The sequence below is a fragment of the Temnothorax curvispinosus genome, unplaced genomic scaffold (assembly GCF_003070985.1).
Source record: "Temnothorax curvispinosus isolate PA1 unplaced genomic scaffold, ASM307098v1 QBEX01018319.1, whole genome shotgun sequence".
Lineage (NCBI taxonomy): Eukaryota > Metazoa > Arthropoda > Insecta > Hymenoptera > Formicidae > Temnothorax > Temnothorax curvispinosus.
Window position 1 is genome coordinate 1 of NW_020228099.1, and position 22,277 is coordinate 22,277.

General features: G+C 38.4%; 4 protein-coding genes across 10 annotated transcripts; 3 read left to right on the plus strand and 1 right to left on the minus strand.

Moving 5' to 3' along the window:
- The first annotated feature begins 13 nt into the window (after nt 1–13).
- LOC112468325 (thioredoxin domain-containing protein 15-like) lies at nt 14–1,682 on the plus strand. Of its 2 annotated transcripts, none has more exons than XM_025037451.1 (4): nt 14–215; nt 434–642; nt 720–946; nt 1,245–1,682. In XM_025037451.1, exons 1-4 carry the CDS (start codon nt 164–166, stop codon nt 1,621–1,623), a joined length of 867 nt encoding a protein of 288 aa, XP_024893219.1. In that variant the 5' UTR covers nt 14–163; the 3' UTR covers nt 1,624–1,682. The 2 variants fall into 2 exon arrangements, with proteins under 2 accessions (XP_024893219.1, XP_024893220.1); XM_025037452.1 differs by having other exon boundaries at nt 16–215; nt 1,269–1,682.
- A 436-nt stretch (nt 1,683–2,118) lies between these two features.
- On the plus strand, nt 2,119–7,248 carry LOC112468326 (zinc finger protein 845-like). Of its 2 annotated transcripts, XM_025037453.1 has the most exons (7): nt 2,119–2,965; nt 3,443–3,545; nt 3,621–3,946; nt 4,091–4,462; nt 4,573–4,927; nt 5,371–5,768; nt 6,165–7,248. In XM_025037453.1, the coding sequence occupies exons 1-7, from the start codon at nt 2,705–2,707 to the stop codon at nt 6,720–6,722; spliced, it is 2,373 nt and encodes a 790-aa protein (XP_024893221.1). In that variant the 5' UTR covers nt 2,119–2,704; the 3' UTR covers nt 6,723–7,248. The 2 variants fall into 2 exon arrangements, with proteins under 2 accessions (XP_024893221.1, XP_024893222.1); XM_025037454.1 differs by lacking the exon at nt 2,119–2,965 and having other exon boundaries at nt 3,452–3,545; nt 3,692–3,946.
- Nucleotides 7,249–8,755: 1,507 nt separating this feature from the next.
- Nucleotides 8,756–10,478, plus strand: LOC112468324 (pre-mRNA-splicing factor ISY1 homolog). 3 transcript variants are annotated; one of them, XM_025037448.1, is made up of 5 exons: nt 8,756–8,854; nt 9,139–9,223; nt 9,314–9,336; nt 9,450–9,768; nt 9,856–10,478. In XM_025037448.1, exons 2-5 carry the CDS (start codon nt 9,221–9,223, stop codon nt 10,219–10,221), a joined length of 711 nt encoding a protein of 236 aa, XP_024893216.1. In that variant the 5' UTR covers nt 8,756–8,854; nt 9,139–9,220; the 3' UTR covers nt 10,222–10,478. The 3 variants fall into 3 exon arrangements, with proteins under 3 accessions (XP_024893216.1, XP_024893217.1, XP_024893218.1); XM_025037449.1 differs by having other exon boundaries at nt 8,844–8,932; XM_025037450.1 differs by lacking the exon at nt 8,756–8,854 and adding an exon at nt 8,918–9,005.
- Nucleotides 10,479–10,524: 46 nt separating this feature from the next.
- LOC112468323 (synaptotagmin-14) lies at nt 10,525–22,089 on the minus strand. Of its 3 annotated transcripts, none has more exons than XM_025037446.1 (8): nt 21,793–22,089; nt 19,494–19,637; nt 19,019–19,159; nt 18,279–18,337; nt 18,008–18,196; nt 17,392–17,715; nt 16,882–17,235; nt 10,525–16,620 (listed from the first exon to the last, which is right to left on the minus strand). In XM_025037446.1, the coding sequence occupies exons 1-8, from the start codon at nt 21,824–21,826 to the stop codon at nt 16,408–16,410; spliced, it is 1,458 nt and encodes a 485-aa protein (XP_024893214.1). In that variant the 5' UTR covers nt 21,827–22,089; the 3' UTR covers nt 10,525–16,407. The 3 variants fall into 3 exon arrangements, with proteins under 3 accessions (XP_024893214.1, XP_024893213.1, XP_024893212.1); XM_025037445.1 differs by having other exon boundaries at nt 16,882–17,229; nt 19,449–19,637; nt 21,793–22,088; XM_025037444.1 differs by having other exon boundaries at nt 19,449–19,637; nt 21,793–22,088.
- Between the last annotated feature and the right edge of the window lie 188 nt (nt 22,090–22,277).

Consider the following 22,277-nt stretch of genomic DNA (forward strand, 5'->3'; position numbering starts at 1 on the left):
TTCCTAACTTGTTTCAAGGTGAAATTAATGCATTTTGACGTACCAAGATATCTGAGGAATCCACAAAGTCAAACGGATTGTACATTCCGTCGCATCGGTGGAACCACAGAATCGATTTATCAATTTGATCGTAACACAAGTAGTTTAATGCCATACACCAAAGATGAACTTATTGAGAATAAGCTTCATAGGCTTTGTTATGCCTCTAATCTTAGGTAAGAAATAATTAATTTAATTATTAGTTTTTATTTTTCATCATACATTCTTTGCATAAAGGGAATCTAATAATTATTAAATATTACAGATATTAGCAGTTGCTAGATATCTGAATATATTGATCTCCGATAAAGCTAAACTGTAAAGTTTGCATAAACGTTCTCAACTTCAAACTGCTTTTAGGATTAACGCAAAGTGTATTATCTGTAATTTTTAGTTAATATCGCAAACAGCGAAGAAGTGGAAGTATTTACAATACAAACAGTATCTGAGGATGCTATCAATGAAGAAGAAAGTAAGCAGGTTCATACAGATGAAACGAATGAGTCGGCGAACGTAAATGCCGATGTTCCAGTAAATGTCACGGTCTCAACCAATACTACTAAAGTTAATTGCTCGTCGGAGAAGATCTACGGTCCTGTTGAGGTCTTACAAATTTATAAAATAGTACAATATATTGAACAAGATAATATAGCTTTCTTATAAATCTGTCATTGTTATAGATTGTCAATGCGACTAGACTCATGGAGCTATTGATCTTGGATCCTGGCCCCTCAAATCGTTCCAGAAACGACAAAGACGGTAAACAGTTACCAGGAACGTGCGTTCTAGTGTTATTCTATGCCCGATGGTGCGTATTCAGCAGCCAAGCTGCGCCGCATTTTAACGCTATACCTCGCTCGTTTCCCCACGTTAAAGCCGTAGCCATCGACGCTATAAAACACCAAAGGTAAGTGTTACAAAATTCGGACGTATGGAAAGAAAATTTGTCACTTTTCTTTTTTTCTTGTCCTTTGGTATTCAAAATTGATTCTACACTGAGAAGAAAATATTTTATTCCAAAAAAATATTTATTAGGTATCTCCCAATAGCATTATTTACTTACTTTTTACACATATTTATTTAGAATTAGATATTTTTATTTAATTGAAATAAAAATATCTAATTCTAAATAATCATGTGTAAAAAATAAGTAAATATGCTATTAGGAGCCACCTAATAAATATCTTTTTTGGATTTTTTCTCAGCGTAAGAAAATACATCGCTTTCAGCTTCAATGCTCAATACGGAATAGTTGGGGTGCCGACGCTGATGCTGGTTCACAACGGCAAGCCTGTCGCCAAATTCAACGACACGACCTATACCCTGGAGTCGTTCGCCAAGTTCGTGTCTCATCTGACGAACCTGCAGCCGAACGGCTCGCTGTACGTTACGTCGGCGGACTTTACGGGGCCGGTTTCGAGCACGCCCTCCAACGAGACGGACTATTGTCTGGTGCTGTCGTGGGTCTTCATAGTTGCCTGCGCGCTGTACTTCACATCGCGTAGCAGATGGTGGCAACAGTTCGTTGAGCTTATTCAGAATACCTGGCTCGAGAGTAACGAAGAGCACGAGCATGCTGATTGAGAAAGGCAGACTAATTGCTGAATTATTTATTCATTTTGTAAACTTGTAAATAGGAAGAAGGAAAATAAATATATACATATATAAAGGATAAGGGAAATTCCAAGAATTCGTTTAAATTTAAGTTACTTTAATTACTGCCAAATTTATTGCTTGCTTTATTTATTGCTAAAAGACTAACTGTAAGTTTAATGATTACTCGAAATCGGAATTAGTGCTCATGAGTGAAAAATATCAACATTGACCCGATTGACCGACACTGATGAGTTTCATATATTCTAATTTTCTTCCTTTATTTGTATACACGTTTAAGCTAAAGTGTAAGTTTAATGTTAATAAAATTGTTTGGTCATTGTACATACAGATCAGTTTATATTTAAAATTTATTAATTGGTTGTTTCCGTAAATATAAACTGTGCTCGACTTTCATTACCTAATTTCTTATTTAAATTATATATCTTATACAACTTAGTTTTTAATTTTAGTTTGCGATTATAATCTCTTCATTTCATTGAAGAAAATTGACAGAATGACGACCATTTAAAATGAGCGTCGTCTGGCGCTATGATATTTATGTACTTTATGTACTTTATTTTTCTTTCTTCCTTTTCTCTCCAACGTCTAATTACATATCCACTTCGTTTCAAGTGCAGAAGGTGCAGGTGCAGCTACGAAGAGGGCGCGATGAACGCGCTAACTTGACGTGCGGCGGGTCCGACGTTGTAATGGCCGACTTCGAGATTCACTTATTAAATTCCCAACTTCACGATTGTTGTGTGCGGCATTTGTTTGCGCTGAAGTTCGTCTCCAATGGATTTGTTGTCGCGGTGACCAGGCCGCCGCGAGTGCTGTGGACCGCTGCGCGGGGAGGAGGACAGGACGGCTCGGTTCGGCACGTACGGAATTTTGCCGGATATTCGACAGGCGAGATGAGAGATTTCCGCAGATACGTTCCCGCAAACGCATCCGTCCGACGTCCCGCGCTAGGTTAAACCGCACTTGACCGGAGAGCGTGGATCGCAGACCGAGGGCGCGCAGCGCGGTGCCGATCGTCCGATCCCGGGGAGAGTCCGACGGTTGAATTATGGGCTCGATCAACCTCATCTGCCCTATGTGCTGCGGCGAGACCTTCAACAATCCTCAGTCCCTCAAGTACCACTTGTTAAGCCTGACGGACAATCTTTATTGCCCCGGCTGTTCCCAGCGTTCCGACTCCGTGACAGCGCTCATTCAGCACCTGGACATGTGCGAGCACGATCTCAGGTACAAGATGAAGCCTGAGATTCTGGCGGACAAGCTCAGGAAGGGCGGAAAGGAGCCCGAGATCAAAATGGATCTGCTAATGGTACGACAAAAGGGGAACGTGAATAGCTTTGTTGGCGATTTACATAGGGCTTTTTATCACAAGCTTCTCAAACATTTGTCTCATGTTATTTTAAACGTTGATTATGATAGAAAATGTTCGTGACAATTTTTAAAGATGTAATTGTCGCACGAACCTTTAAACTGCTTGGAAGTCTTGGAAATCTTGAAATAACAAAACCTGCAAACATGAATTTCAATTGAATTATACAGAAAATTTCGATTTCAATTTAATGCATGATACAGTTTCACAAAAGGAGCAAAAGCATATTTTGTGGCTGGAGCAAATTGTTTTGTCTACTTGCTAACTTATATCGCTAGATAATATTGTACATTAATATGTGCATGTGGATTAATTCATTACTTTTAAATATTCAATGATTCAAAGCTCAATGTATATAAAAAGAGTTTCAAACTGTTTGGTTTTTCCATCAAAGATAATTGCAACTGTTGATTTTAGGATGTCAAGGCGCAGCAGATTAATCGGGGCTTCCTCGCGACGATGGGCAGCAACGGAGTTATCATAATGGGCGATCCGCAGACGATACAATTGGATGAGAATGGTTCGTAGAATTGCTGTTTATCTTATACGTAGGATGTCTGTGGGTTTGACTGTCGTTTCTAACGAAAAATATCAGGAGAGATTAAAGTCGTAGAAAAGATGGACACGGAAGGAACGCAACCAGATGAAAATTCTCTGGATTTCAAGATGTCCGAAGGATTCGCCGGCGACGGTGGCGGAGCGCAGAGAAGATTGCAGTCGTCGCAAGGATTGATGACTATCCCCATATCGAATGCAGACCGCAAGACGGCGTCAATGGAGAAGAATGTGATCGCCGTGTTACCGGACAGTTCCGAGCTCCTGGATGGCGAGGCTGCTGCCCTGATCGATGTGGATCGTTTAAACGAGACAGGGGAGATCGACGAGGCTGGTTTTCTGCGTGTCAAGCGAGAGCTGTGCGAGGTATATCGAAAACCGGATTATATTTGTATCTTACATGTATTTGGCGAATATTATCACGAAATTATTTCTTTAAATTGATAGTAATTTGATTGTTTTTGTTTTTTACAACAATTACAACTTTGTTTCTTGCTTCTGCTGCTACAGCTCGAGTCTGACGCTGTATATAGTTGCACCAGTTGCGAAATGAGCTTCAACTCCGTCCTGGAGCATATCAAGCAGTTCCACGATGGCCAGGAGGTTTTGCTAGAGATGGCGGAGCAGTTGAATGATCTGGCGACGACAAGTCCGGTATCCGTGTTGTCCGAGGGCTCGGAAAATGTGGCGAACGCACGGCAGCGGCAGACGATGAACACGTTGCGCACGGAGGAATGTGTGGATAGCGAGGGTAGGCTCTACACCAGAAAAGTCGTGCAAATTGAGAAATTCTGGGACCGTACTCCGATTCAGGTGACAACGTCACAATCAGCGAAGGCTCCGATGATCGAGAAGTTCTTTTCGAATGTGGAAGGTGTTAAGGTGTGATTTAAAGGCGCGCTTTTCAGCGGAAGAAAAATCTCGCGCGATACGCATTTCGTCACACGTAAGAGTTCATGTTCTCTCTAACGCATATATATATAATATCGCAGGTACGAGAGAAACGCCTGGCGACCGCGTCGATGCGAATGTACAAATGCAATCAGTGCCTGCAGCAGTTCTCCAAGTTGGGAAATTTTCGCGTGCACGCCTGTCTCCGTGGCAATAATCGTTGCGAGCAATGCGATCAGAGCTTCGCGACCCCTAGAGCCTTGCAACTTCACGCGAAGGTGCACGACGGCGAAGCCGATCCGAACCGGAAGACATTCCTCTGTACTACATGCGGTACCGAATTCTGCTCCCACAAAAGCTTACGACTGCATTCGAGGATGCACGCGCCAGTGAGAGCCAGACATGTCGATGCACCCGAGGGCACCCCTAACGCGACTTTCACGTGCCCCGAATGCGGTAATAAATCTATTTTTTATTTTACCCTTCGAATTAGATATTAACATAGTTCGCACTATAAGAATGACGACGTATATCGTTAAATTTTATCACTGAACCGATAATCAAATGTATAACAAAATATGGAGGAGTCGTGAGAAATCCGAACACTTGTGTGTCTCTGCTATTTTAAACAGTAGGAAAAATTGAAACTATAAGGCTCTACAAGGCTACAATAATACGCTAATTACTATTATTATTATTTGAATATATAATGGTAATTTTTTTAGGTAGATATGTGGGAAATCATGAGAATGTGTTTAATGATCTTTTAAATCACACAAAATTTTATTTTCAAGCAACGATATGAGAATAATTGATAACGCGCTTTTGATGTTAAATTACATATTAAGCTAAATAATTTTACCTCTTGTTTTCTTAACATGTCGATTAATGTTCTGCAGGTAAAACGCTATCCGAATCGTACAAAGACGCGCACATGACGCTTCACACGGGCGACTCAGTGACGTGCACTGTGTGCAACCGAAAGTTCGATTCCGCGGATAGCCTGACGATGCACGCGGCGGTGCACGTCGAACTGGCACCTCCGCAGTCGCCTATTATGCAGACTTTGATTTCGACGTCTTCCGAGGCAACGACGACACCAGCAACGATAACACCGGCTTCGACGGTAACGTCAACAACGACGGTGACGACGGCGACAACGACAGTGACAACAATGGATCCAGGGGACAGCCAGAAACCCTATCAGTGCCAGCATTGTGGACGCAGGTTTACCAGACCGCACGAGAAAGTCAAGCATGAACGAATTCACACCGGGGAGAAGCCGCATGCCTGTGAGGTAGGCGGACAATTGTATAGTCAGGTTTTGTTAAGTGATCACATAGACACGTGGCTGAAAGTTTTTTTAACATTAGGACTATTAACGATTAACTTCTATTACAGTGTATATATTATATATCTTTGACAAAAGAGATAAAGGAAAAAGTAAATCAGTTTAATTGTTTATATATTGCAACAAGAGTCACAGGAAATCTCAGAAGATGCACCGTTATAAACTCGAGTAATTAAAAAAGAAATTATAAATCAGTTGTTTGATTGCTTTGGTAGTTCTAGTGCTAATACGTTGTATCTTCTTTCGTTGCGTCGCATTACTAATGTCAAAGTGCTGCGGTCTTATGTGGATTCTGACTTTCTCATTTGCTCCATTAATATTTTTATCTATGTTTATCGGCAGGTTTGCGGCAAGACCTTTCGCGTGTCCTACTGCCTGACCCTTCACATGCGCACGCACACGGGCGTACGGCCCTACGGCTGTCAGCATTGTGGCAAACGCTTCAAGGCGTCCTCCGTCTACAATCATCACTTGCTGACGCACGGCGATGAGCGCGCCTACACGTGTCCGTACTGTCCGAAGACGTTCAAGACACGGGTGCAGCTGGCCGGTCACAAGAACAGCCACACGAAGCCGTTTCGGTGCACTGAGTGCTCACGGCCATTCGCGTCGCTCTACGCTGTTCGCGCGCACATCCAGACCCACAAGAAGGACAATAATCTCAAGTTCAGCTGCTACGTGTGCGGCGCGTCGTATGGCCGGGCGTTCGCCCTCAAGGACCACCTGAAGCAGCACGGTCAGGACGTGCTGGCGCTACCGGAGCCAGCGCGGGAGGAAGAGGTACACGAAAACTTTCTCCTCGGCGAGGAGGAAGCTGAGGAAGACGAGTTCGTGGCCCCGCCACCTCCACCACCGCCGCCGTCTCCACCGCGCTCCTTCGGCGTGGACGACACCAACTGAGGTCAATTGTTGCAATTCGATTCTAGTCATAGAATCGTAGCGCGTCCCGCAAGCTTGCCGAAAGCTTGTCGTAAGCCTACGGAGCGTTCGTGAAGACTGGAGTATTGTTACAAGTTCCGCGAGTTGTTGCGTGAATCGAATAGAGCGGATTTTTTTACCAAACCCAGTCGCCATCGATTGGGACCTAGTTGTATGTAAGCGTTGTTGACTCGTTAACAAAGTTTATTGTCTGTTCGTATTTCCCGTACTGTGTTCGCCGTTTTTCCATCATGAATTCGTGAGCCTGATCGAAAGATTCACTGCTGGGAGCAACTAATCCGCGAATACAAGTGTTGCATTACCTCAATCGATTCGAACTGGACATAATTACGCAACGAAGAATTAGCCGGGTGCTTAATTGGTCTTCTTTAAAAAAAAAAAAGAAGCAGAATTTGAATATATCGTGATGAATTTTTTTGACAGGCTAATAGCGTACATTATATAAATTGTAAATGTATTGACCAATTATTATTGAATTACACACAAGTTTTCAAGTAATACAAATATAATATATTTTGTAATATTTATAATAATAATTATGTAAATAAAAATTAGGGCATTATAATTGTATAAAAATTAGCATATTACGCATTGCATTGCGTATTTATGTCCGACTAGAGTTGTCGAAATACACAAGGCAAACGAAGCTCACGAATCGCTCATTGATGGAAGTCGTTGCGATTAGTTGAATTTGAATATAGCTAAGTTTTTAAGTACGCGCTTTTAATTTATTTGAAATTTCTTGGTAACGAGAAATGGGCTGTCGTACGTGACATATACACATCACAACGGACAAATTTGTTCTAGTTTCAATTTCATGGTTATTTAATTTATTACGTATACAACGATAACATTATTTATCATTGTGTACAATCGCATTATTAGTTGTATTAATTAAAGTTACTCGAAAGAGATTAAATTCCATACGCGTGCAATTGAATTTTGTTTGGACGAAGATTGATCCGGAGTTATTTTTAATTAAATGTGATCGTTTAGTTTTAACGATTAATGTTTCTTATTATGACACTGTTGTTACATGCTGTTGTTGTTTGGAAAGTATTTTTATGACAAATTAAATTTTTACCCAGAAAATTTGTTAAATTAATTCGTCGTGAGTTGTATTATTTCCATTTTTTTTTTAACCATTAGATTGTCTATATCTAAGAAATAGGAAGGAACTTTAACAGAAAGCCGCAACATTGCTTGCATCTTCACACATATTTTCACATAACAGGATCATTTTATTGGCTGTTTCTGTTATCACTCTCGATATAAAAGGAATCTAAATTTACTCTCTAAGTTGATTAAATTCTCTTTTAACCATTCAATCTTTTTCTGTCTTTTATTTTAAGTTTGTGTCATCTCTTTCGACTTTTCAGATTGTACATGAATTATTATGAATCTCATTTCAAAAGCAATTTTGAGAGAGCAATATGAAAGAGATTATATATAAATTGGAGTAATCCTCTTTAATTTTCTTCTTTTATCTCGTTTTCGTTTTATAAACATTAAAAATTGGAAAGAGTATACGCAAGTATAATTATAAGATAAAAATCACAAGTTACTAAATTGAAATTTGTTAATTCCTTTTTATTTGTTTCTAATTTATAGGAATAGTTTCTTGCATAATATACCCATATAGCTATATAGTTACTCCATTTTTTATTGTAAAAATTAGATATCGAGGAAAAAGAAAAGTCAGTAAAAATAAATTGAGAGAAAGAGAGAACAATGTGGATGTGTAAACAAGATTGAAGGAGATAAACAACGTGATTGTTTATTCTTGTACAACGCATTTTTTGGCTGTTGCTATTGAGCGCGTTCAGCAGACCAAGCCGCTGAGTAGCAGTCGAACGTGATTGGCTCTTACTTTTAGAACCAACCAATCAACGCAGAGTGTTGACAAGACGACCTCAACAGTTGTGTGTCTGCTGAACGCGGCCATTGTTTTCAACAATTGACAGTCCTGTATCTGGAGCTTCACATGCTTCCAGTGGTTTCCACCAAATCTTGCCGGTTTTCAAATAATTCCTCGTGGGATTGTGATCGTGATCTTGAGGGTTGGAAAACGACAAAAAGAAGAAAAAGAAGAGGTAACTTAATATATCAACGTTAATAGATTTCAATGTGCAACAGTTTAGAATACTGTAAACGACAGAATTCGCTATCGTGTGCGTAATAATGTAACATAACCTCAAAGTTTCTGTAAATAACAGTACAACTTATTACCTGAAATTAGCAAAAGTACGATTGTGGTTTTAATAATTAATATTTATCAAATTGTTTATTCTGCTTGTTTATTCTGCTGTGAATAATTTGTATCATGTTTGATATTAAGATAATTAGTTAATTATTATAATTTTGTTTTTACTTGCAGTACCACTGTAAATTAATCACTCTGGAAACGATCAATCTTGGTAATAGTGATATTTATGGATAATTAAAAGCATAAGTAAAAAATGGTAAGTACCTATTATATGTATTACAATTTTATTACGTATTTTATACTAGATCTTTTACTTTGTTAATAAAAACACTTTGTTTTCTTTTAGGCACGAAATGCAGAAAAGGCTATGTAAGTGTGATTTTTATGTTTCATAAACTTATTACATATTTGCTGTGAGAAATTCTAATCTCACTATTGTTGATGTTAGTAATTAATACACATGATATTAATAATATTCTTAGGACAACGCTTGCTCGTTGGAGAGCAGCGCAAAATAACGAGGGGACAAGGAAAGAGCAAGAGCGAAGGCCGTACTTAGCTTCAGAGTGTAGAGACTTACGTAAGGCAGAGAAATGGCGAATGCAAATAATTAGGGAAATTGCGAAGAAGGTTGCCCAAATTCAAAATGCCGGGCTTGGAGAGTTCCGCATTCGTGATCTAAATGACGAGATTAATAAGCTACTTAGAGAGAAGCGACATTGGGAGGCGCAAATAAAGGAGCTTGGTGGACCTGATTATTCCAGAGTCGGGCCTCGCATGTTAGATCATGAAGGACGTGAGGTAAAGTTGTAAATAATAATATTTTTTTGTAATCTCTACAAAGTGTAAGTCTCGAAGAGATTTACCGAGTGTTCAATTAAATTACAGGTCCCTGGTAATCGAGGTTACAAATATTTCGGCGCGGCTAAGGAACTACCAGGCGTTAGAGAATTATTCGAGCAAGAACCACCGCCACCTCCTCGAAAAACTCGCGCGGAATTGATGAAGGACATCGACGCGGACTATTACGGTTACATGGACGACGACGACGGTATTTTGATACCACTGGAACAGAAAGCTGAGCAGGAAGCGAGAGAAAAGTGCATCAAGGAGTGGATATCTCGGGAGAAGGAAGGGCCGGAGGTCGAAGTTGAAACAACGTCACAAAAATTGATTCCTTCGCAACAAGACATTCAAGAGGCCTTACTCGTTAGAAAGAAGAAAGAGCTGCTGGAAAAGTACGGGCTAGACTGAAGTCTCTAGAAGATCGGCGTTGCATGTGAAATGTAGACTGAAATGTCGATATTGCGATATTAACTATTGATAAATTTATTGTTAGTTTCATTATATATTAGAATACATTTTTATAAAACGCGATGAATATAATAATTATTATTAATAAGCACGTAATAACATTGATTAAGATAATTAGTTTGTGCAGTAGACATTCAAACTTGAATGCTTATCAAGAGAAACGGGTGCCGTAGATGAAAATATAGATAAAAATCCAAGAATAGTCTGTTTATAATCTTCGCGATATCCGATACCTTTCCTCTTTCCTCATCATTTACAGAGAATAGGCAAAGTGCTTATTCTGTAATGAAATAGAATAACGGAGTAGACACGGTGTAGGTTATCGTTATTCTGTAAGAAAATCTAAATATCGCATGCTCTCTCTCGTTTTCGCAAATGCGTCGTTGGATATTTGCAAAGTGCATCGTATTCTTCAATTTGACCTTGGCTCTCTTATTCTCTTGATACGGCAAGCATCTATTAACGAATAATTCCTATCTAATCCTGCAACATGGTCATAAAACTCTAAAGTAGATTAAAGAAACAAGAAAAATAGTTTACTTCTCAATATCACACGTGAGTTTATGAAAGTTGCCGTTAATCTCGTTTTCAGAACAATTTCGCTTTTCGAAAACATCAAATACAGCGACTAACAGATATCCAATAGATTCGTTACAGCCCATTTTTGTCCGAATCGTAACTCCCGTAATCAATCTCCGAATGTTAAGTACAAAAAACGCAAAATTTCTTTAAACAGCTTTTCTTTAAACAAAAAAACCTACTTTTCGTGAAAATTTATCCTTTCAGGAAGATTGAAGATTAATATGATTTCAGTGTGGTGAAAATGTAAAACACACGTCTGGACACTTCCTACATATCCAGCGGCTTATCACGCAAATTGAAAAACGTGTGGTAAGATTAACGTTATCATTAATTACGTTACACTTGAAAGAGTAAAAGACCTAAAAGTTAAAAAACTACTCGCTAATTTAATTTAACGTATGTCACTCGGGTGCTGACTCGAATTCTTGGAATTCCCTAATTCCCAGTTCGTGTTATAGAAAACGAATGATATAATCTTCAAATTGAGAGATCAATATATCGCTACTTGGCGTTAATTGATTTAAATATTTAAATCACTTCTCTCCTCTTTAGCATCGTGCCGTTTATAAACAGACTGTACATTATACGATAATATCGCTAGGACTCAGAATTACTCTCTAACAATATCAGCTAATGATGCACGAGACAAATCGTGTTATGTGTACTTATACATATTCATATATGATATTCACATGTCATTCACACACATACGCGCATACATACATTTAACGCTAAATGGGGCTGTTTTAACTCATTCTACACTCATATATAGCTGCAGTATACTTTAAACATCTGGTTGAGGAAATTTTCCCATTTAGCCCGTTTTCTTTATGCTATAGAAAATATATGGAAAATTTTTTCAAGAAAAATAATAATACTGCTAAAAATATTAACGTCCATTTATACAGGTTGAAAGAGGGTCCAAAACTTTGGGGGTATAGTACTCGTAAAGGAGTCAAAAATGCTCAACCGGTATAGATCGAAAAATTAACTTAAATGGTTACGAAATGACAATCTACTCGATTTCTGTTGGTAATCCATGGACATGGGAATACATGTCCATGTGGGTTTCGCTCTATTAACAAAACGCAATTAAGCTTAATGTGACACAATAACGTCAATATTCTGCCTAAACTGGCAAATTGCTTTCTGAATTAATAACAAACTTTATGTGATATTATTTTAATATTTTTATACAAAATGAATAAAAAGAGAAATCAATTTTATGTAAAAAAAAGACATGTGGTTCGAGCGAGTCGTCTGTACTACCAAAAAAAAGAAATCGGTTCTATCTCTGTTATAATTAATTTTTCGAGCTATAATCATTCTTTAAATTTTCCTTAATGAGTATCATATCTTTCCAAGTTTAGGATTCTGTTTTTAATACTCTGTATAAATTATTTATGATCATATAACGAGATGTGAATACCATCCATCTCGATATTTTCTTTACATACCTTACAGTTTTGACGTTCAAAATTAAATTGATCTGCAAACAGGCAATTGAACTAATAAAAACTTTAATAAAAATATACGTATTTCTTATTTTGAATTGCTCCATAACATATCCGATCGAAATCGAAGCCATCGAAATCGAAGGCGGAGACATATGTTTTACACGTTTTAAAATCTACAAATAAAAGGTAACACATTAGAGTCTAAACCACTGCTACGTTTAGGATGCTTTAAATTCTCGGTTAAATTCAACGCACATCTAGCGCATATGTTGTACGTAAAAAGAGGAGTACGCGTTATACGATAAAAACAATTCTTCGTGTCCTAAAGGAGATTTCTGAGTCCCCGCAATTATATTTTATTCTCCTAAATGACAAAATAGTTCGAGCATGGATCAATAAATATATAATCATGATGAAAGTTTACTACTAGAGGCTTGAAAAAGTCAAGCGTTAAATGATTCACAGCATCTGTTTGTCCATTAATCAGTCGCGCTGGCTTTGTCCGCTGATCTAGGGGTCCCCTAACGATCCTTTGGTCTAAGGCTATTTTCCACGTTACACTACGCACTTCTATATTTTAATGACAGTATCAAACCGCATAAAACACTAATCACGCTTGTCAGATAATCTTGTAATCGGAGACACGCTTGTACAGTTTCCAAGACATAAGACGTAAAGAGCTAATCGAAACAAGATTTGAGTACTTACGAAGTTAATGTGTTTTAATAAACCAAATTCTATATTCGCGCGTTAATTACATCAATTGAATAATTATAAATGTAAAATGCTCGAAAAATTATATTTAGCTTACAAACGATTGGAAATTAATGTTTTTTCGTGAGTGAAGCAACTTGTTTTTCGTTTTATTCAAGTAGATGGTGCTCAAATATATCTTCAATGTAATATCTAATTGTAAGATAATTATTAAAAATATAAAAAGGATAAAGTTCAATCGTTTGCTGAAAGAAGTGCGTTTTAAAAATCTGTAAAAAAAAAGAAAGAATACAATTTGTACGGAGTTTTTTTTAATATTTTGTACATCTTTATGTTAAATCAATTTCTCTCTCGTAATCTAACTTGGGCGTAAATTTATCGCATCTTTAAATCTTTATCCTCTACTTCTGCGTGTTCCCTAATACAGCTATTGACGGTGGAACCCCTTGCTCAAAAATTCTAATATTAATGCATAAATTATGCCACATCCCTAGCATACTCGTGATCGTGTATGTTTCTATTTCAGTTATAATATATCGACTCTACAATCACATTTGTGTTTACGAAGTGCGTTTTGCGAGTCATTGTGCGTCATTGAATTGTCAAACTGTTGGTCTCGTGTTCCATATCTCGTTCCGAGAGGTCTCGTTGAACCGTCACCGCCGTCACGTCGCGGCGACAATTGGCCGGCGCCCCACGCATGTTATCAATCCATTCTCGAACCATCTCAAGACACCAACGCCCGTGTCCTAATCTTATCTTACTATTACGATTTGCTGCTCATCCATCCAAATTCTCTTTTCCCAGGCATACCTGAAGGGAACGTTAGATATCAGTTGTAAAGAGTTTAAAGTTTAAAGTTAAAGAACTGAACTGAATGAGTCATCAGTAAAAAAACCATTGCATATAAATAAGTGCGTAGATATACACATTATTTATAAGCGTCTTGACGAGTATAAATTTTGCTAAGTAATATCAGTTAGTATTAACGTCTCAATGGCCGCCAGGCCGTTTAGCTTAATATTATTATTGTTAGCAACGTTAATTTATTAACAATTTAGTAGTAATAAATTATTTCTTTAAAGAATGCCTGAAATCATTGGTGGCCAATCTTGGTGTATAGATAACATACATAATCCTAATCATAAGCTTAAGTTATTAACTATATTGGCCTAAGCTCATCATTGATATTTTTCGTTCGTTTTGGAATCGATTGTTACTTGGCAACTACGTTTCATTCACGCATGCCCAAGTTGCACAATAACACAGTTCAAGAAAAATTGACTTCGTCAAATCCAGAAATACTTAATCATTCCCATAATTTTCTTCTCTGAATTTGTCATTTTTTATCCTTTCTTGTTGAACTGCGTAATAAGGCTAATTATAAGGATCGACAAGGAGAAATTGGATGGCTATATTCAGTGTTAAATGCATGCGAGAACACGGGCCCGATATTCGCCACATTGATTCATATGAACAAACACAAGCAGATCGGATATCGAGATCGAATATACAAATATATAGTAAGATGGATTAATATCGACACAACGATGGAATAGCAGTAATGAAGAACAACGATATTGCTGACACGTACAATGTGGCTATAATGAGCAATACATTCATTTTAATATTACAGAAAATACCAATTAGAATATTAAATTCTTTGATAAAGAAAAAAATATTTTCGACAATCTGTTTCGAATTTTAACTGTAAATTTACATAGTGACATTATCAACTTTTAGTCAATTAAATAAAAGTGTAAGTTTATTTTAGGAATATTTTATCTGAAGTCTAATAGAAGAGAGAAAGAAAAACTGAAATACTTTAATCTCGAGAATTGAAAAAATTTACAAATAAATAAGAAGTTCTTAAAAATACGATCTATCAAAGACGCTTGCTATCTTGATATTGTATTAACATATTTATTAGCTATACTAGCTATAGCTATAAAATAGTCATTAAAATTGAAGGAGCAAAAATCAAGACGTGTCTCAACAATTCCGTTGTAGCTCCATCCACGCAAACGACAGACATGACCGTATAATAATAACTCATTGTGTCGATGTTATCCCATCTCAGGGTGGACACACGAATCATTTTTGCAAATTCTCAAATCTTCCAAACCAGAAACTTTTGCTTTCCAAGGAAACAATGGTGTTTCCTACATTAAAGTACTAACTTCTCAGAAATTTTCTATTAAATCTCTGAAAATTTAAGTAACTTTTTTAGGCTTTGATACAAATAAAATCGAGTGCAGACAGCTCGATTTTTTAAGAACATTTTTACTAAATCACAGGAACTTTTGGCTCTTCCTGGAATATTTTAACAATTATGGAAAAACTCTAATTTTTCTAGAGTACATTTCCCGATTCACGCGAGAAGTATCTTCCGGATTTTTAGAGTCCTTTGAAAACGATTAAGAAATCCCAGACCTTCAATATCTCGCGTAACCACCCTGCATCTTAAAATATTATGAAGTCAAGAGATGTAACCACATCTGTTTTCGAGATAACGTCGTTCGGACATTTGAACATTCTGCTTACATTTCGCAACAATCCTTCATTTAGCGTGGCGCGCGGCATAAAAAGGGTGAAAGGCACAAAGTAAAAAATAAATGATTCAGATTGGCTCAGGCACATGTCGAGTCGGAGAGCATCGTACCATGCGACAGGACAGGTACGACGATTGGGCCGGAACGTCGATAAACGCCGGAACAACGATCGCGCGACCGTCGGGACCCTCAACATCGAAGACTAGCCACACTGTGCTCCCATCAGCGTATCAAAAAGGAAATGTACTTGGTACATTTAGACAAGAGTTTGTAACTCAGAGTTTACAGTATTCCAAACAGAGCATCCCGAACAAAACAAAAGCCCTGAAAGTTTCTAAAAGACTTAATTTAAAATTCGATTGAAAGTTGGGGCATCTTTCGAGACACTTTTAGAACGCCATTTAGACATTGGTTTACTTGTTTAACAGAGATCTGAAACATTAAGATATCTTTTGAACTTTATGTTGTCGTGTAATATTTATAATTCGTTTTGTTTAACAGATATAGAAGTTAGAAAGTCTTTACGATGTTATTTGGACACTTGTATTGTTCGGGCTCTGACTTGGGATTGACAGACCGATTGGAATATTGACTTCCGTTCTTCAACCAGGCAGTACACAGTACACAGTGTCTGAGATAAGGAGAAAGAATTGAAATCTCTCTCTCGAGATAAGCCTGCCGCGAGCAATTGTTCTTCCCTAGAAACGCCCTGTTCGCATCTGTTTCCCGCGTACTCTTCGGCGAGTACCGAGTTAAATCGTTTCGCGCTTGTATAGTCGCATCAAGAATGAATCCATGAGAGGCACTCACACGAAGACACCTCAAGGACGCAGTAGCGAGTGCCAACGTTGCACTTGCATCGGTTGCCTCGCCGTTCGCATCTCGTTCCAATGCTGCAGTTCCTCAGATCCGGAGCTGTTCAGACCCAAAGAGAGCCAACCGATCATCTCCCGTCCCTTCCTGCCCATTCCGCCTCGCCGACGGTTGTACACAGACAGAAAGAGTGTCACGTCTCCCAATTGGAACAACGCGATCTATATTCAGAAACGAAAAATGCCACATATCATATTTCACATCATATTTTAAATACCCAGCGTTTCGTTAACCCTTTAACTGCGAAAAGTGTATATACATCCTACGAAAGTAATTTCACTTGCAAAAGACGTTTATACATATACGAGAATTAAGAGAATTAGACTCTGTCAGTCGCAAAATTATTCGATTTTTATCTGAAGCGCGCCGCAGCTAAAGGATTAAGAAATAAAGAAAATCAAAGATTCTACAGAAGAAATTACCTGAAATATAAAAGTCTCCTTATAGAGAGGATTCGGTTGGGCGCGTTTTAAGCCGGTCTTAGACCGGCCCATTTCGTGATTGTTGCTATCGATAAGAGCCAACTTGACGTAAGTGTCGGGAGGTTTTGTATCGTTTCCGCCTCCACCGCGGAAATGGGAACCCTTGATTATTTCAACTGATAAGCGACCCGTCGTGCCGTTGTACGCCAAACCGATTAGGATCTCAGCGACACTGCCTCCCTTCATGCTGCTGCCATAAGGTGGTACAGCTGTAGCAGCATACGACTGGACCGATTGTTGGGATCCCGTGGAATCGCTGCGAGTTAAACTGCTGGTGGTTCCCCAGTCCTGTGCCTAGAAAGTGTAACACAATTTCCATTCCACTGGCAACATTCTGGTATAGATTACATTACATCTATAGATACATTACGCGTCATTGGCTACTAAAAGATAACAGTAATAATAGCTTTGATCAGCGATGATTAAATATAGACTTTTCAAATACTTTACCGAGGAAGAAAGCGGTGGTTGAAGAGTTAACCAGAGGGTAGTTTCTAACTGAAGATTAATGTGATCGAAGGACACTCTGGCTTCACCCAACAATCTTTCCCGACGCATCATTCGGCCACCCCACAGATACACTCTGAGTCGTACACCCATTGCGTTTACATCCTCTGGATTTACACGAGGAAGCAAGAAGCTCTCTATGTATTGCGGAGATGTTCCTTGCCGGACACGGGTTTTGCGTCTTTGCTTTTTCGACGGCAGCAGGACTAACCGCACCTGGCTGCCACCAATACCAGCGGGATAATTTCGCCCTTGTAACACGTGAACCTGTAATAAGGAAAATAATATCCCGTTTATCAGTAGCCGTTTAATTAATTTAAAGCGAATATAGGAATTTATCACTTATAATACAAAATAAGATATAATATAATAATTTAATTTTGTATTTATTATTTAAGTTATTTAATTAAATAATAATTTTACGTAATAAATTAATATATATTGTACATATTAATTACAAAATATTCTTGAAAGCATTTTACCGAAATAAATATCCAAAAGTAATAAAAGAGATAATTATAAAAATAGAAAGTGATAATTAAATAATAATTATACGCACTGTCATCTCACGCATTGGGGCATCATACAGAAAAGCCACTTCCAAGCTACCGATTTCCTCGGCAGCCACTGTGCCCATCGCTGTAATGACGTCATTGGTCGTCGAGTCATTTTGGTCAACTTGTATTTCCTGTCTACTGTCCTCTCTACTGTCAAGTATAATACTAGAAGCCCCAACTTCCACTACGCACTAAAACAAACGAAACAGAATACGATTCTTTCTCGAATTCCTTGAAAATTTTTCTCAAATTAAAAAATAATTAAGAAATCACCTGTTGTTGATCTGCTGGAGAAGGTTCTTCGGTGCAGCTACTGGAGGTGGTTCCAGCATCTATAAATAATAATTAACAAATCCAACTGTACTTAATAATTATTCACGGAGTATTCTCATTTTTTTTTATGTTAACCCTCAGGGTACGGACTATAAAAAAGTTACGTTTCATACGGACATGGGTTAGCCTAACCCGGCGACTTTGATTGACTGTATATCGGGCTGTAATTTGTCAATTGAAACAATTTTTTTTTTAGATCGGAAATTTTCTCAAAAATATAATGGCGTTGATAGATTTATTACATTATTTGTTTAAACAAAGAGACATTTGAAAATTTCCATTCACTTCCTTTGAAATGGCGCTACTTTCAAAATTCGCTCGGGTTACGCTAACCCAATCCGTACTCTGAGGGTTAATATAACAATACGAGGAAGATGTGTATGTACTGACGTAAAATGGAATTTTGTGAAAGTTACGAAGTATAAAAATACTGTAGAGTACAAATAATACTTTTCTGCATGATTATTACACTAGTATGAGGAAGATCGATATAATAATATATATTATTACTATATATCATTGCTGTGTATGGATTACAAGTATATAAAATGCGATAAAAATAAAATACCTCTACATGTGCGTATATAGATATGATACCTACATATTAGACATATAAATGTATAATAATCACCTTTAAAATTCTAGTTAAATTTTAATTCTATTCTGTTGCCGTTACTTACCTACGATAGTCGTTGGTCCGTCCTCCGCTTGGATAGTCAACGTATCCGGTGGAGGATGCGAACGCGACGCGTTTAATCGTCGGAGAGCGTCTTCCTCTGAATCGGAGTTTGTTTCCGGATCCGAATAGGAGAATGCTTTCCCTAGAGCAAAATCATTATCGATTATTATGAATAATTCATACCGCGCAGAAAACCGCAAATATATATTTAAATTGCAAAAATTTGCCAATCAGAAATCTCGCGTAATGAATTATAGGTCAATCGACTCTGATTTATCTGGTATATATAGACTCATTTGGAAAAATTATGAAATTGTTATCGCAGATCGAGAGGGATGAAATTTAAAGAAACTTGAGAATTCGGAATAATAGAAAAAATTTGCAAGGAGGATAGGAGTATGGAAATCGGGATACAAACTAAAATCATATACCTATGTTTTTTGATATTTGAGATGTGGAGCTGTTGGTGGACTCACAGAGTGGCACACAGACTCCGCCGAAGAGCGCGGTAGACGAAGGCGGCGTGAAGCACCACTTCCGGGACAGATAAAGGAAGAGAGCTAACAGGAGTACTACGAAACCGGCAACGGCACCCAAAACTGCAGTCGCTTCCACAGGTACTGGAACAGTCCGAAAAATCGGATTAACGTGATATAAAATTTTAAGAAATATAATTTTTGTAAAATTTCTTCAAAAAATATGTAAAATTTCTCTAAAAAAAACGTATAACATTTTTTTTAAAGAATACGTAAAATTTCTTTCTTCTTTTAGCTCTCACTTTGTGTTTCTTATTGTCCTCATACTATCTACTTTTCTTGACATCTTTTCACGAAGTTTTCTACAAATTTGAAACAAATTTTATTAATGCTAAATGGTAAGTACTTGGTGAAAGTTTAGTGTCAGTTAATGATCGTTACGTGCTAATAAGATGAAAACTTCTGCTATCTCATTAATGCGATAAGTTTGCTCGTTTCTCTGTTCTTCCAGCGCTATCGATTTTTTCTTCCGTTCAAGTCGAAAAAACTATATGACTGCATAACGACTGTTTAATTTCTTTTCCAAAACTATATCAAAACTAATCAAATAATTATATATTACTTTTATATACCATACTTGCCTGACGTAAAGCGTTATCAGCATATGTACATTAAAATGATGGTACTTCTCACTTACTACGTTCAGTTTTGAACGTAGAATATTATCGCTTTATCCCACGCAATTAATTAACTAATGTGTAACATCAAGAATAGGAATTTGGTCTGTAGGTACGTACTGCGGGATATATACGCTTTTATATTCATTATTATATCATGAATGAGATCAGAGTAACATATCAAAAATATAATTAGTACCGAAAAAAATAAACTTTTGTTTGACCATACAGGCAGCATATAAAACTTTTAATTATTATATTGTTACATTTGTTATTTCAATTAAACAATGTTCTGCATGGCACAGTAAAAATAAATATTTTAAACAGAGAAGGGAAAAACGGACGTGAGAAATTTAACTAAAATCAACTGATAAGAGTAATTAAATAAACTAAATAATAAAAAACAGCCACGAAAAAATACAGTACATTTTTTTCACGGAGGTCTTCGTTTCTCAGAAGATCAATTGTAAAAATCGAAGAATATATATTTTCGCCCTCTCGAACTTGGGATTTTACTTAAATTATTACATTTATTATTTCAATTGAAGAACGTTCTATAAAGTTTCTATAAAGTAACAAGAAGCAAACCGAGAGAAGAATGCGGAAAAATGGGCATGATAAATTTAAATAAAACAAACTGGATAAATAACTAAGTAAACTAAAATGTAGAGAATAAGTAAAGTTTAAATAAAGCGGACACGAGAAGGCGAACTGAAAATTCTTTTCCACGAAGGTCTCCGTTTCTCAGAAAATTAATTATAAAAATCGAAGAATCAATATACATATATATTCGCCCTCTTGAACTTGAGAGATTTTTCGCCGCTATAGATATACACCGGGTTGTGTCGTGCTCCGTCATATCGAGCGCCGCGTTAACGCGGCGGCGACATATTACGCGCCGTATAATGACCTGGAATAATTTATTATCGCTCCAGTTGTGACAGACTACCTGCCATACGGAATTGCGCAGCGTTGCACACGCGTTACTCAGGTGCGACGCGGTACGTGCGATTGAAGAGAAAGAGGAAAAACTCATCTCTCGCCCGAGATCGGCGGATTCTTTAATTATTTAATTTTCCAATAGCGATTAAATTTTTTGTTTTAACGCGTAATCGCATCCTTTAGGAACCCGCGTCCCATACTACGCTGCACAGTCATTGCTTTGTATACTCTTCGGAAAATTCTGCTTGCGCAATGCGGCGATCGCGAGGATCGCGTTTCAGTCGCTCGAAGCCGATCCTATCCCCTTAAATCTTCTATAATCGTAAAAGTGGATAGAACGTGGATAGAAGGATAATTCAGGTGGAAGTTAACAAAATATCGATTCGAGGCCTGATTTCCAACGCGTCTTAAAAGGAAAACAGAGACAAAGAGAAAGAGAGAGAGAGAGAGGGGAGGAAATACCGCGCGCCGTGGAGGGGTTCTTCCAATATCCTGGATTAAACGATTTAGATTTTCGTCGTTGTTGAACGAACGCAGCGATGATATATAAATCGCGGGAAATAAAACGGCCTCGAGGCGCGGCGATGCGCGAGAGAGTCGGGGGCATCGTCGCGGGGTCAGGGTGACTCCGGGTCGGTCCGGCACTCCGCGGCCGCGGCGGCGACGGATAGTGGACTTACCCGCTAAGAAGTGGTCTGATCCAGCCAGAATCATGCTCGTCCACGGTGTCGCGTTAAAGAGCTTCCTTACGTGGCTCGGTGGCGCGGCCGGGGTTGCCTCTCGCGGAATAGCGAATGCATTATCCGCATCCGCCCTCGACAAGGTCGCCAGGCGGACGTTCCCGGTGAAAATCGCGCGGGGGGGTAAAAGCGTGGCGCCCAGCTAGCTACTCGGGCTAGCCGCTGACAATAAATACGTGGGCGGGGGTGTAACATACACACACGGCACTCTGTTGCTCGGAACGACGACGCGTCGCGACGTGCGTCGTTCGCCGTGCGCCTGCCGCGCCGAGACCCGCCGTGCGCGCCTGCGTGACGCTAGGCTGCAAGGGGCGCGAGGGCGCGAGCCACCCCCGGCCACCCCTCTCCCCCCGAGCCCCGGAAAACGTGATCGGATCGAGGGACAACTTCGATCAAATTCCAATTAGCTTGATCGCCCGCTTAAC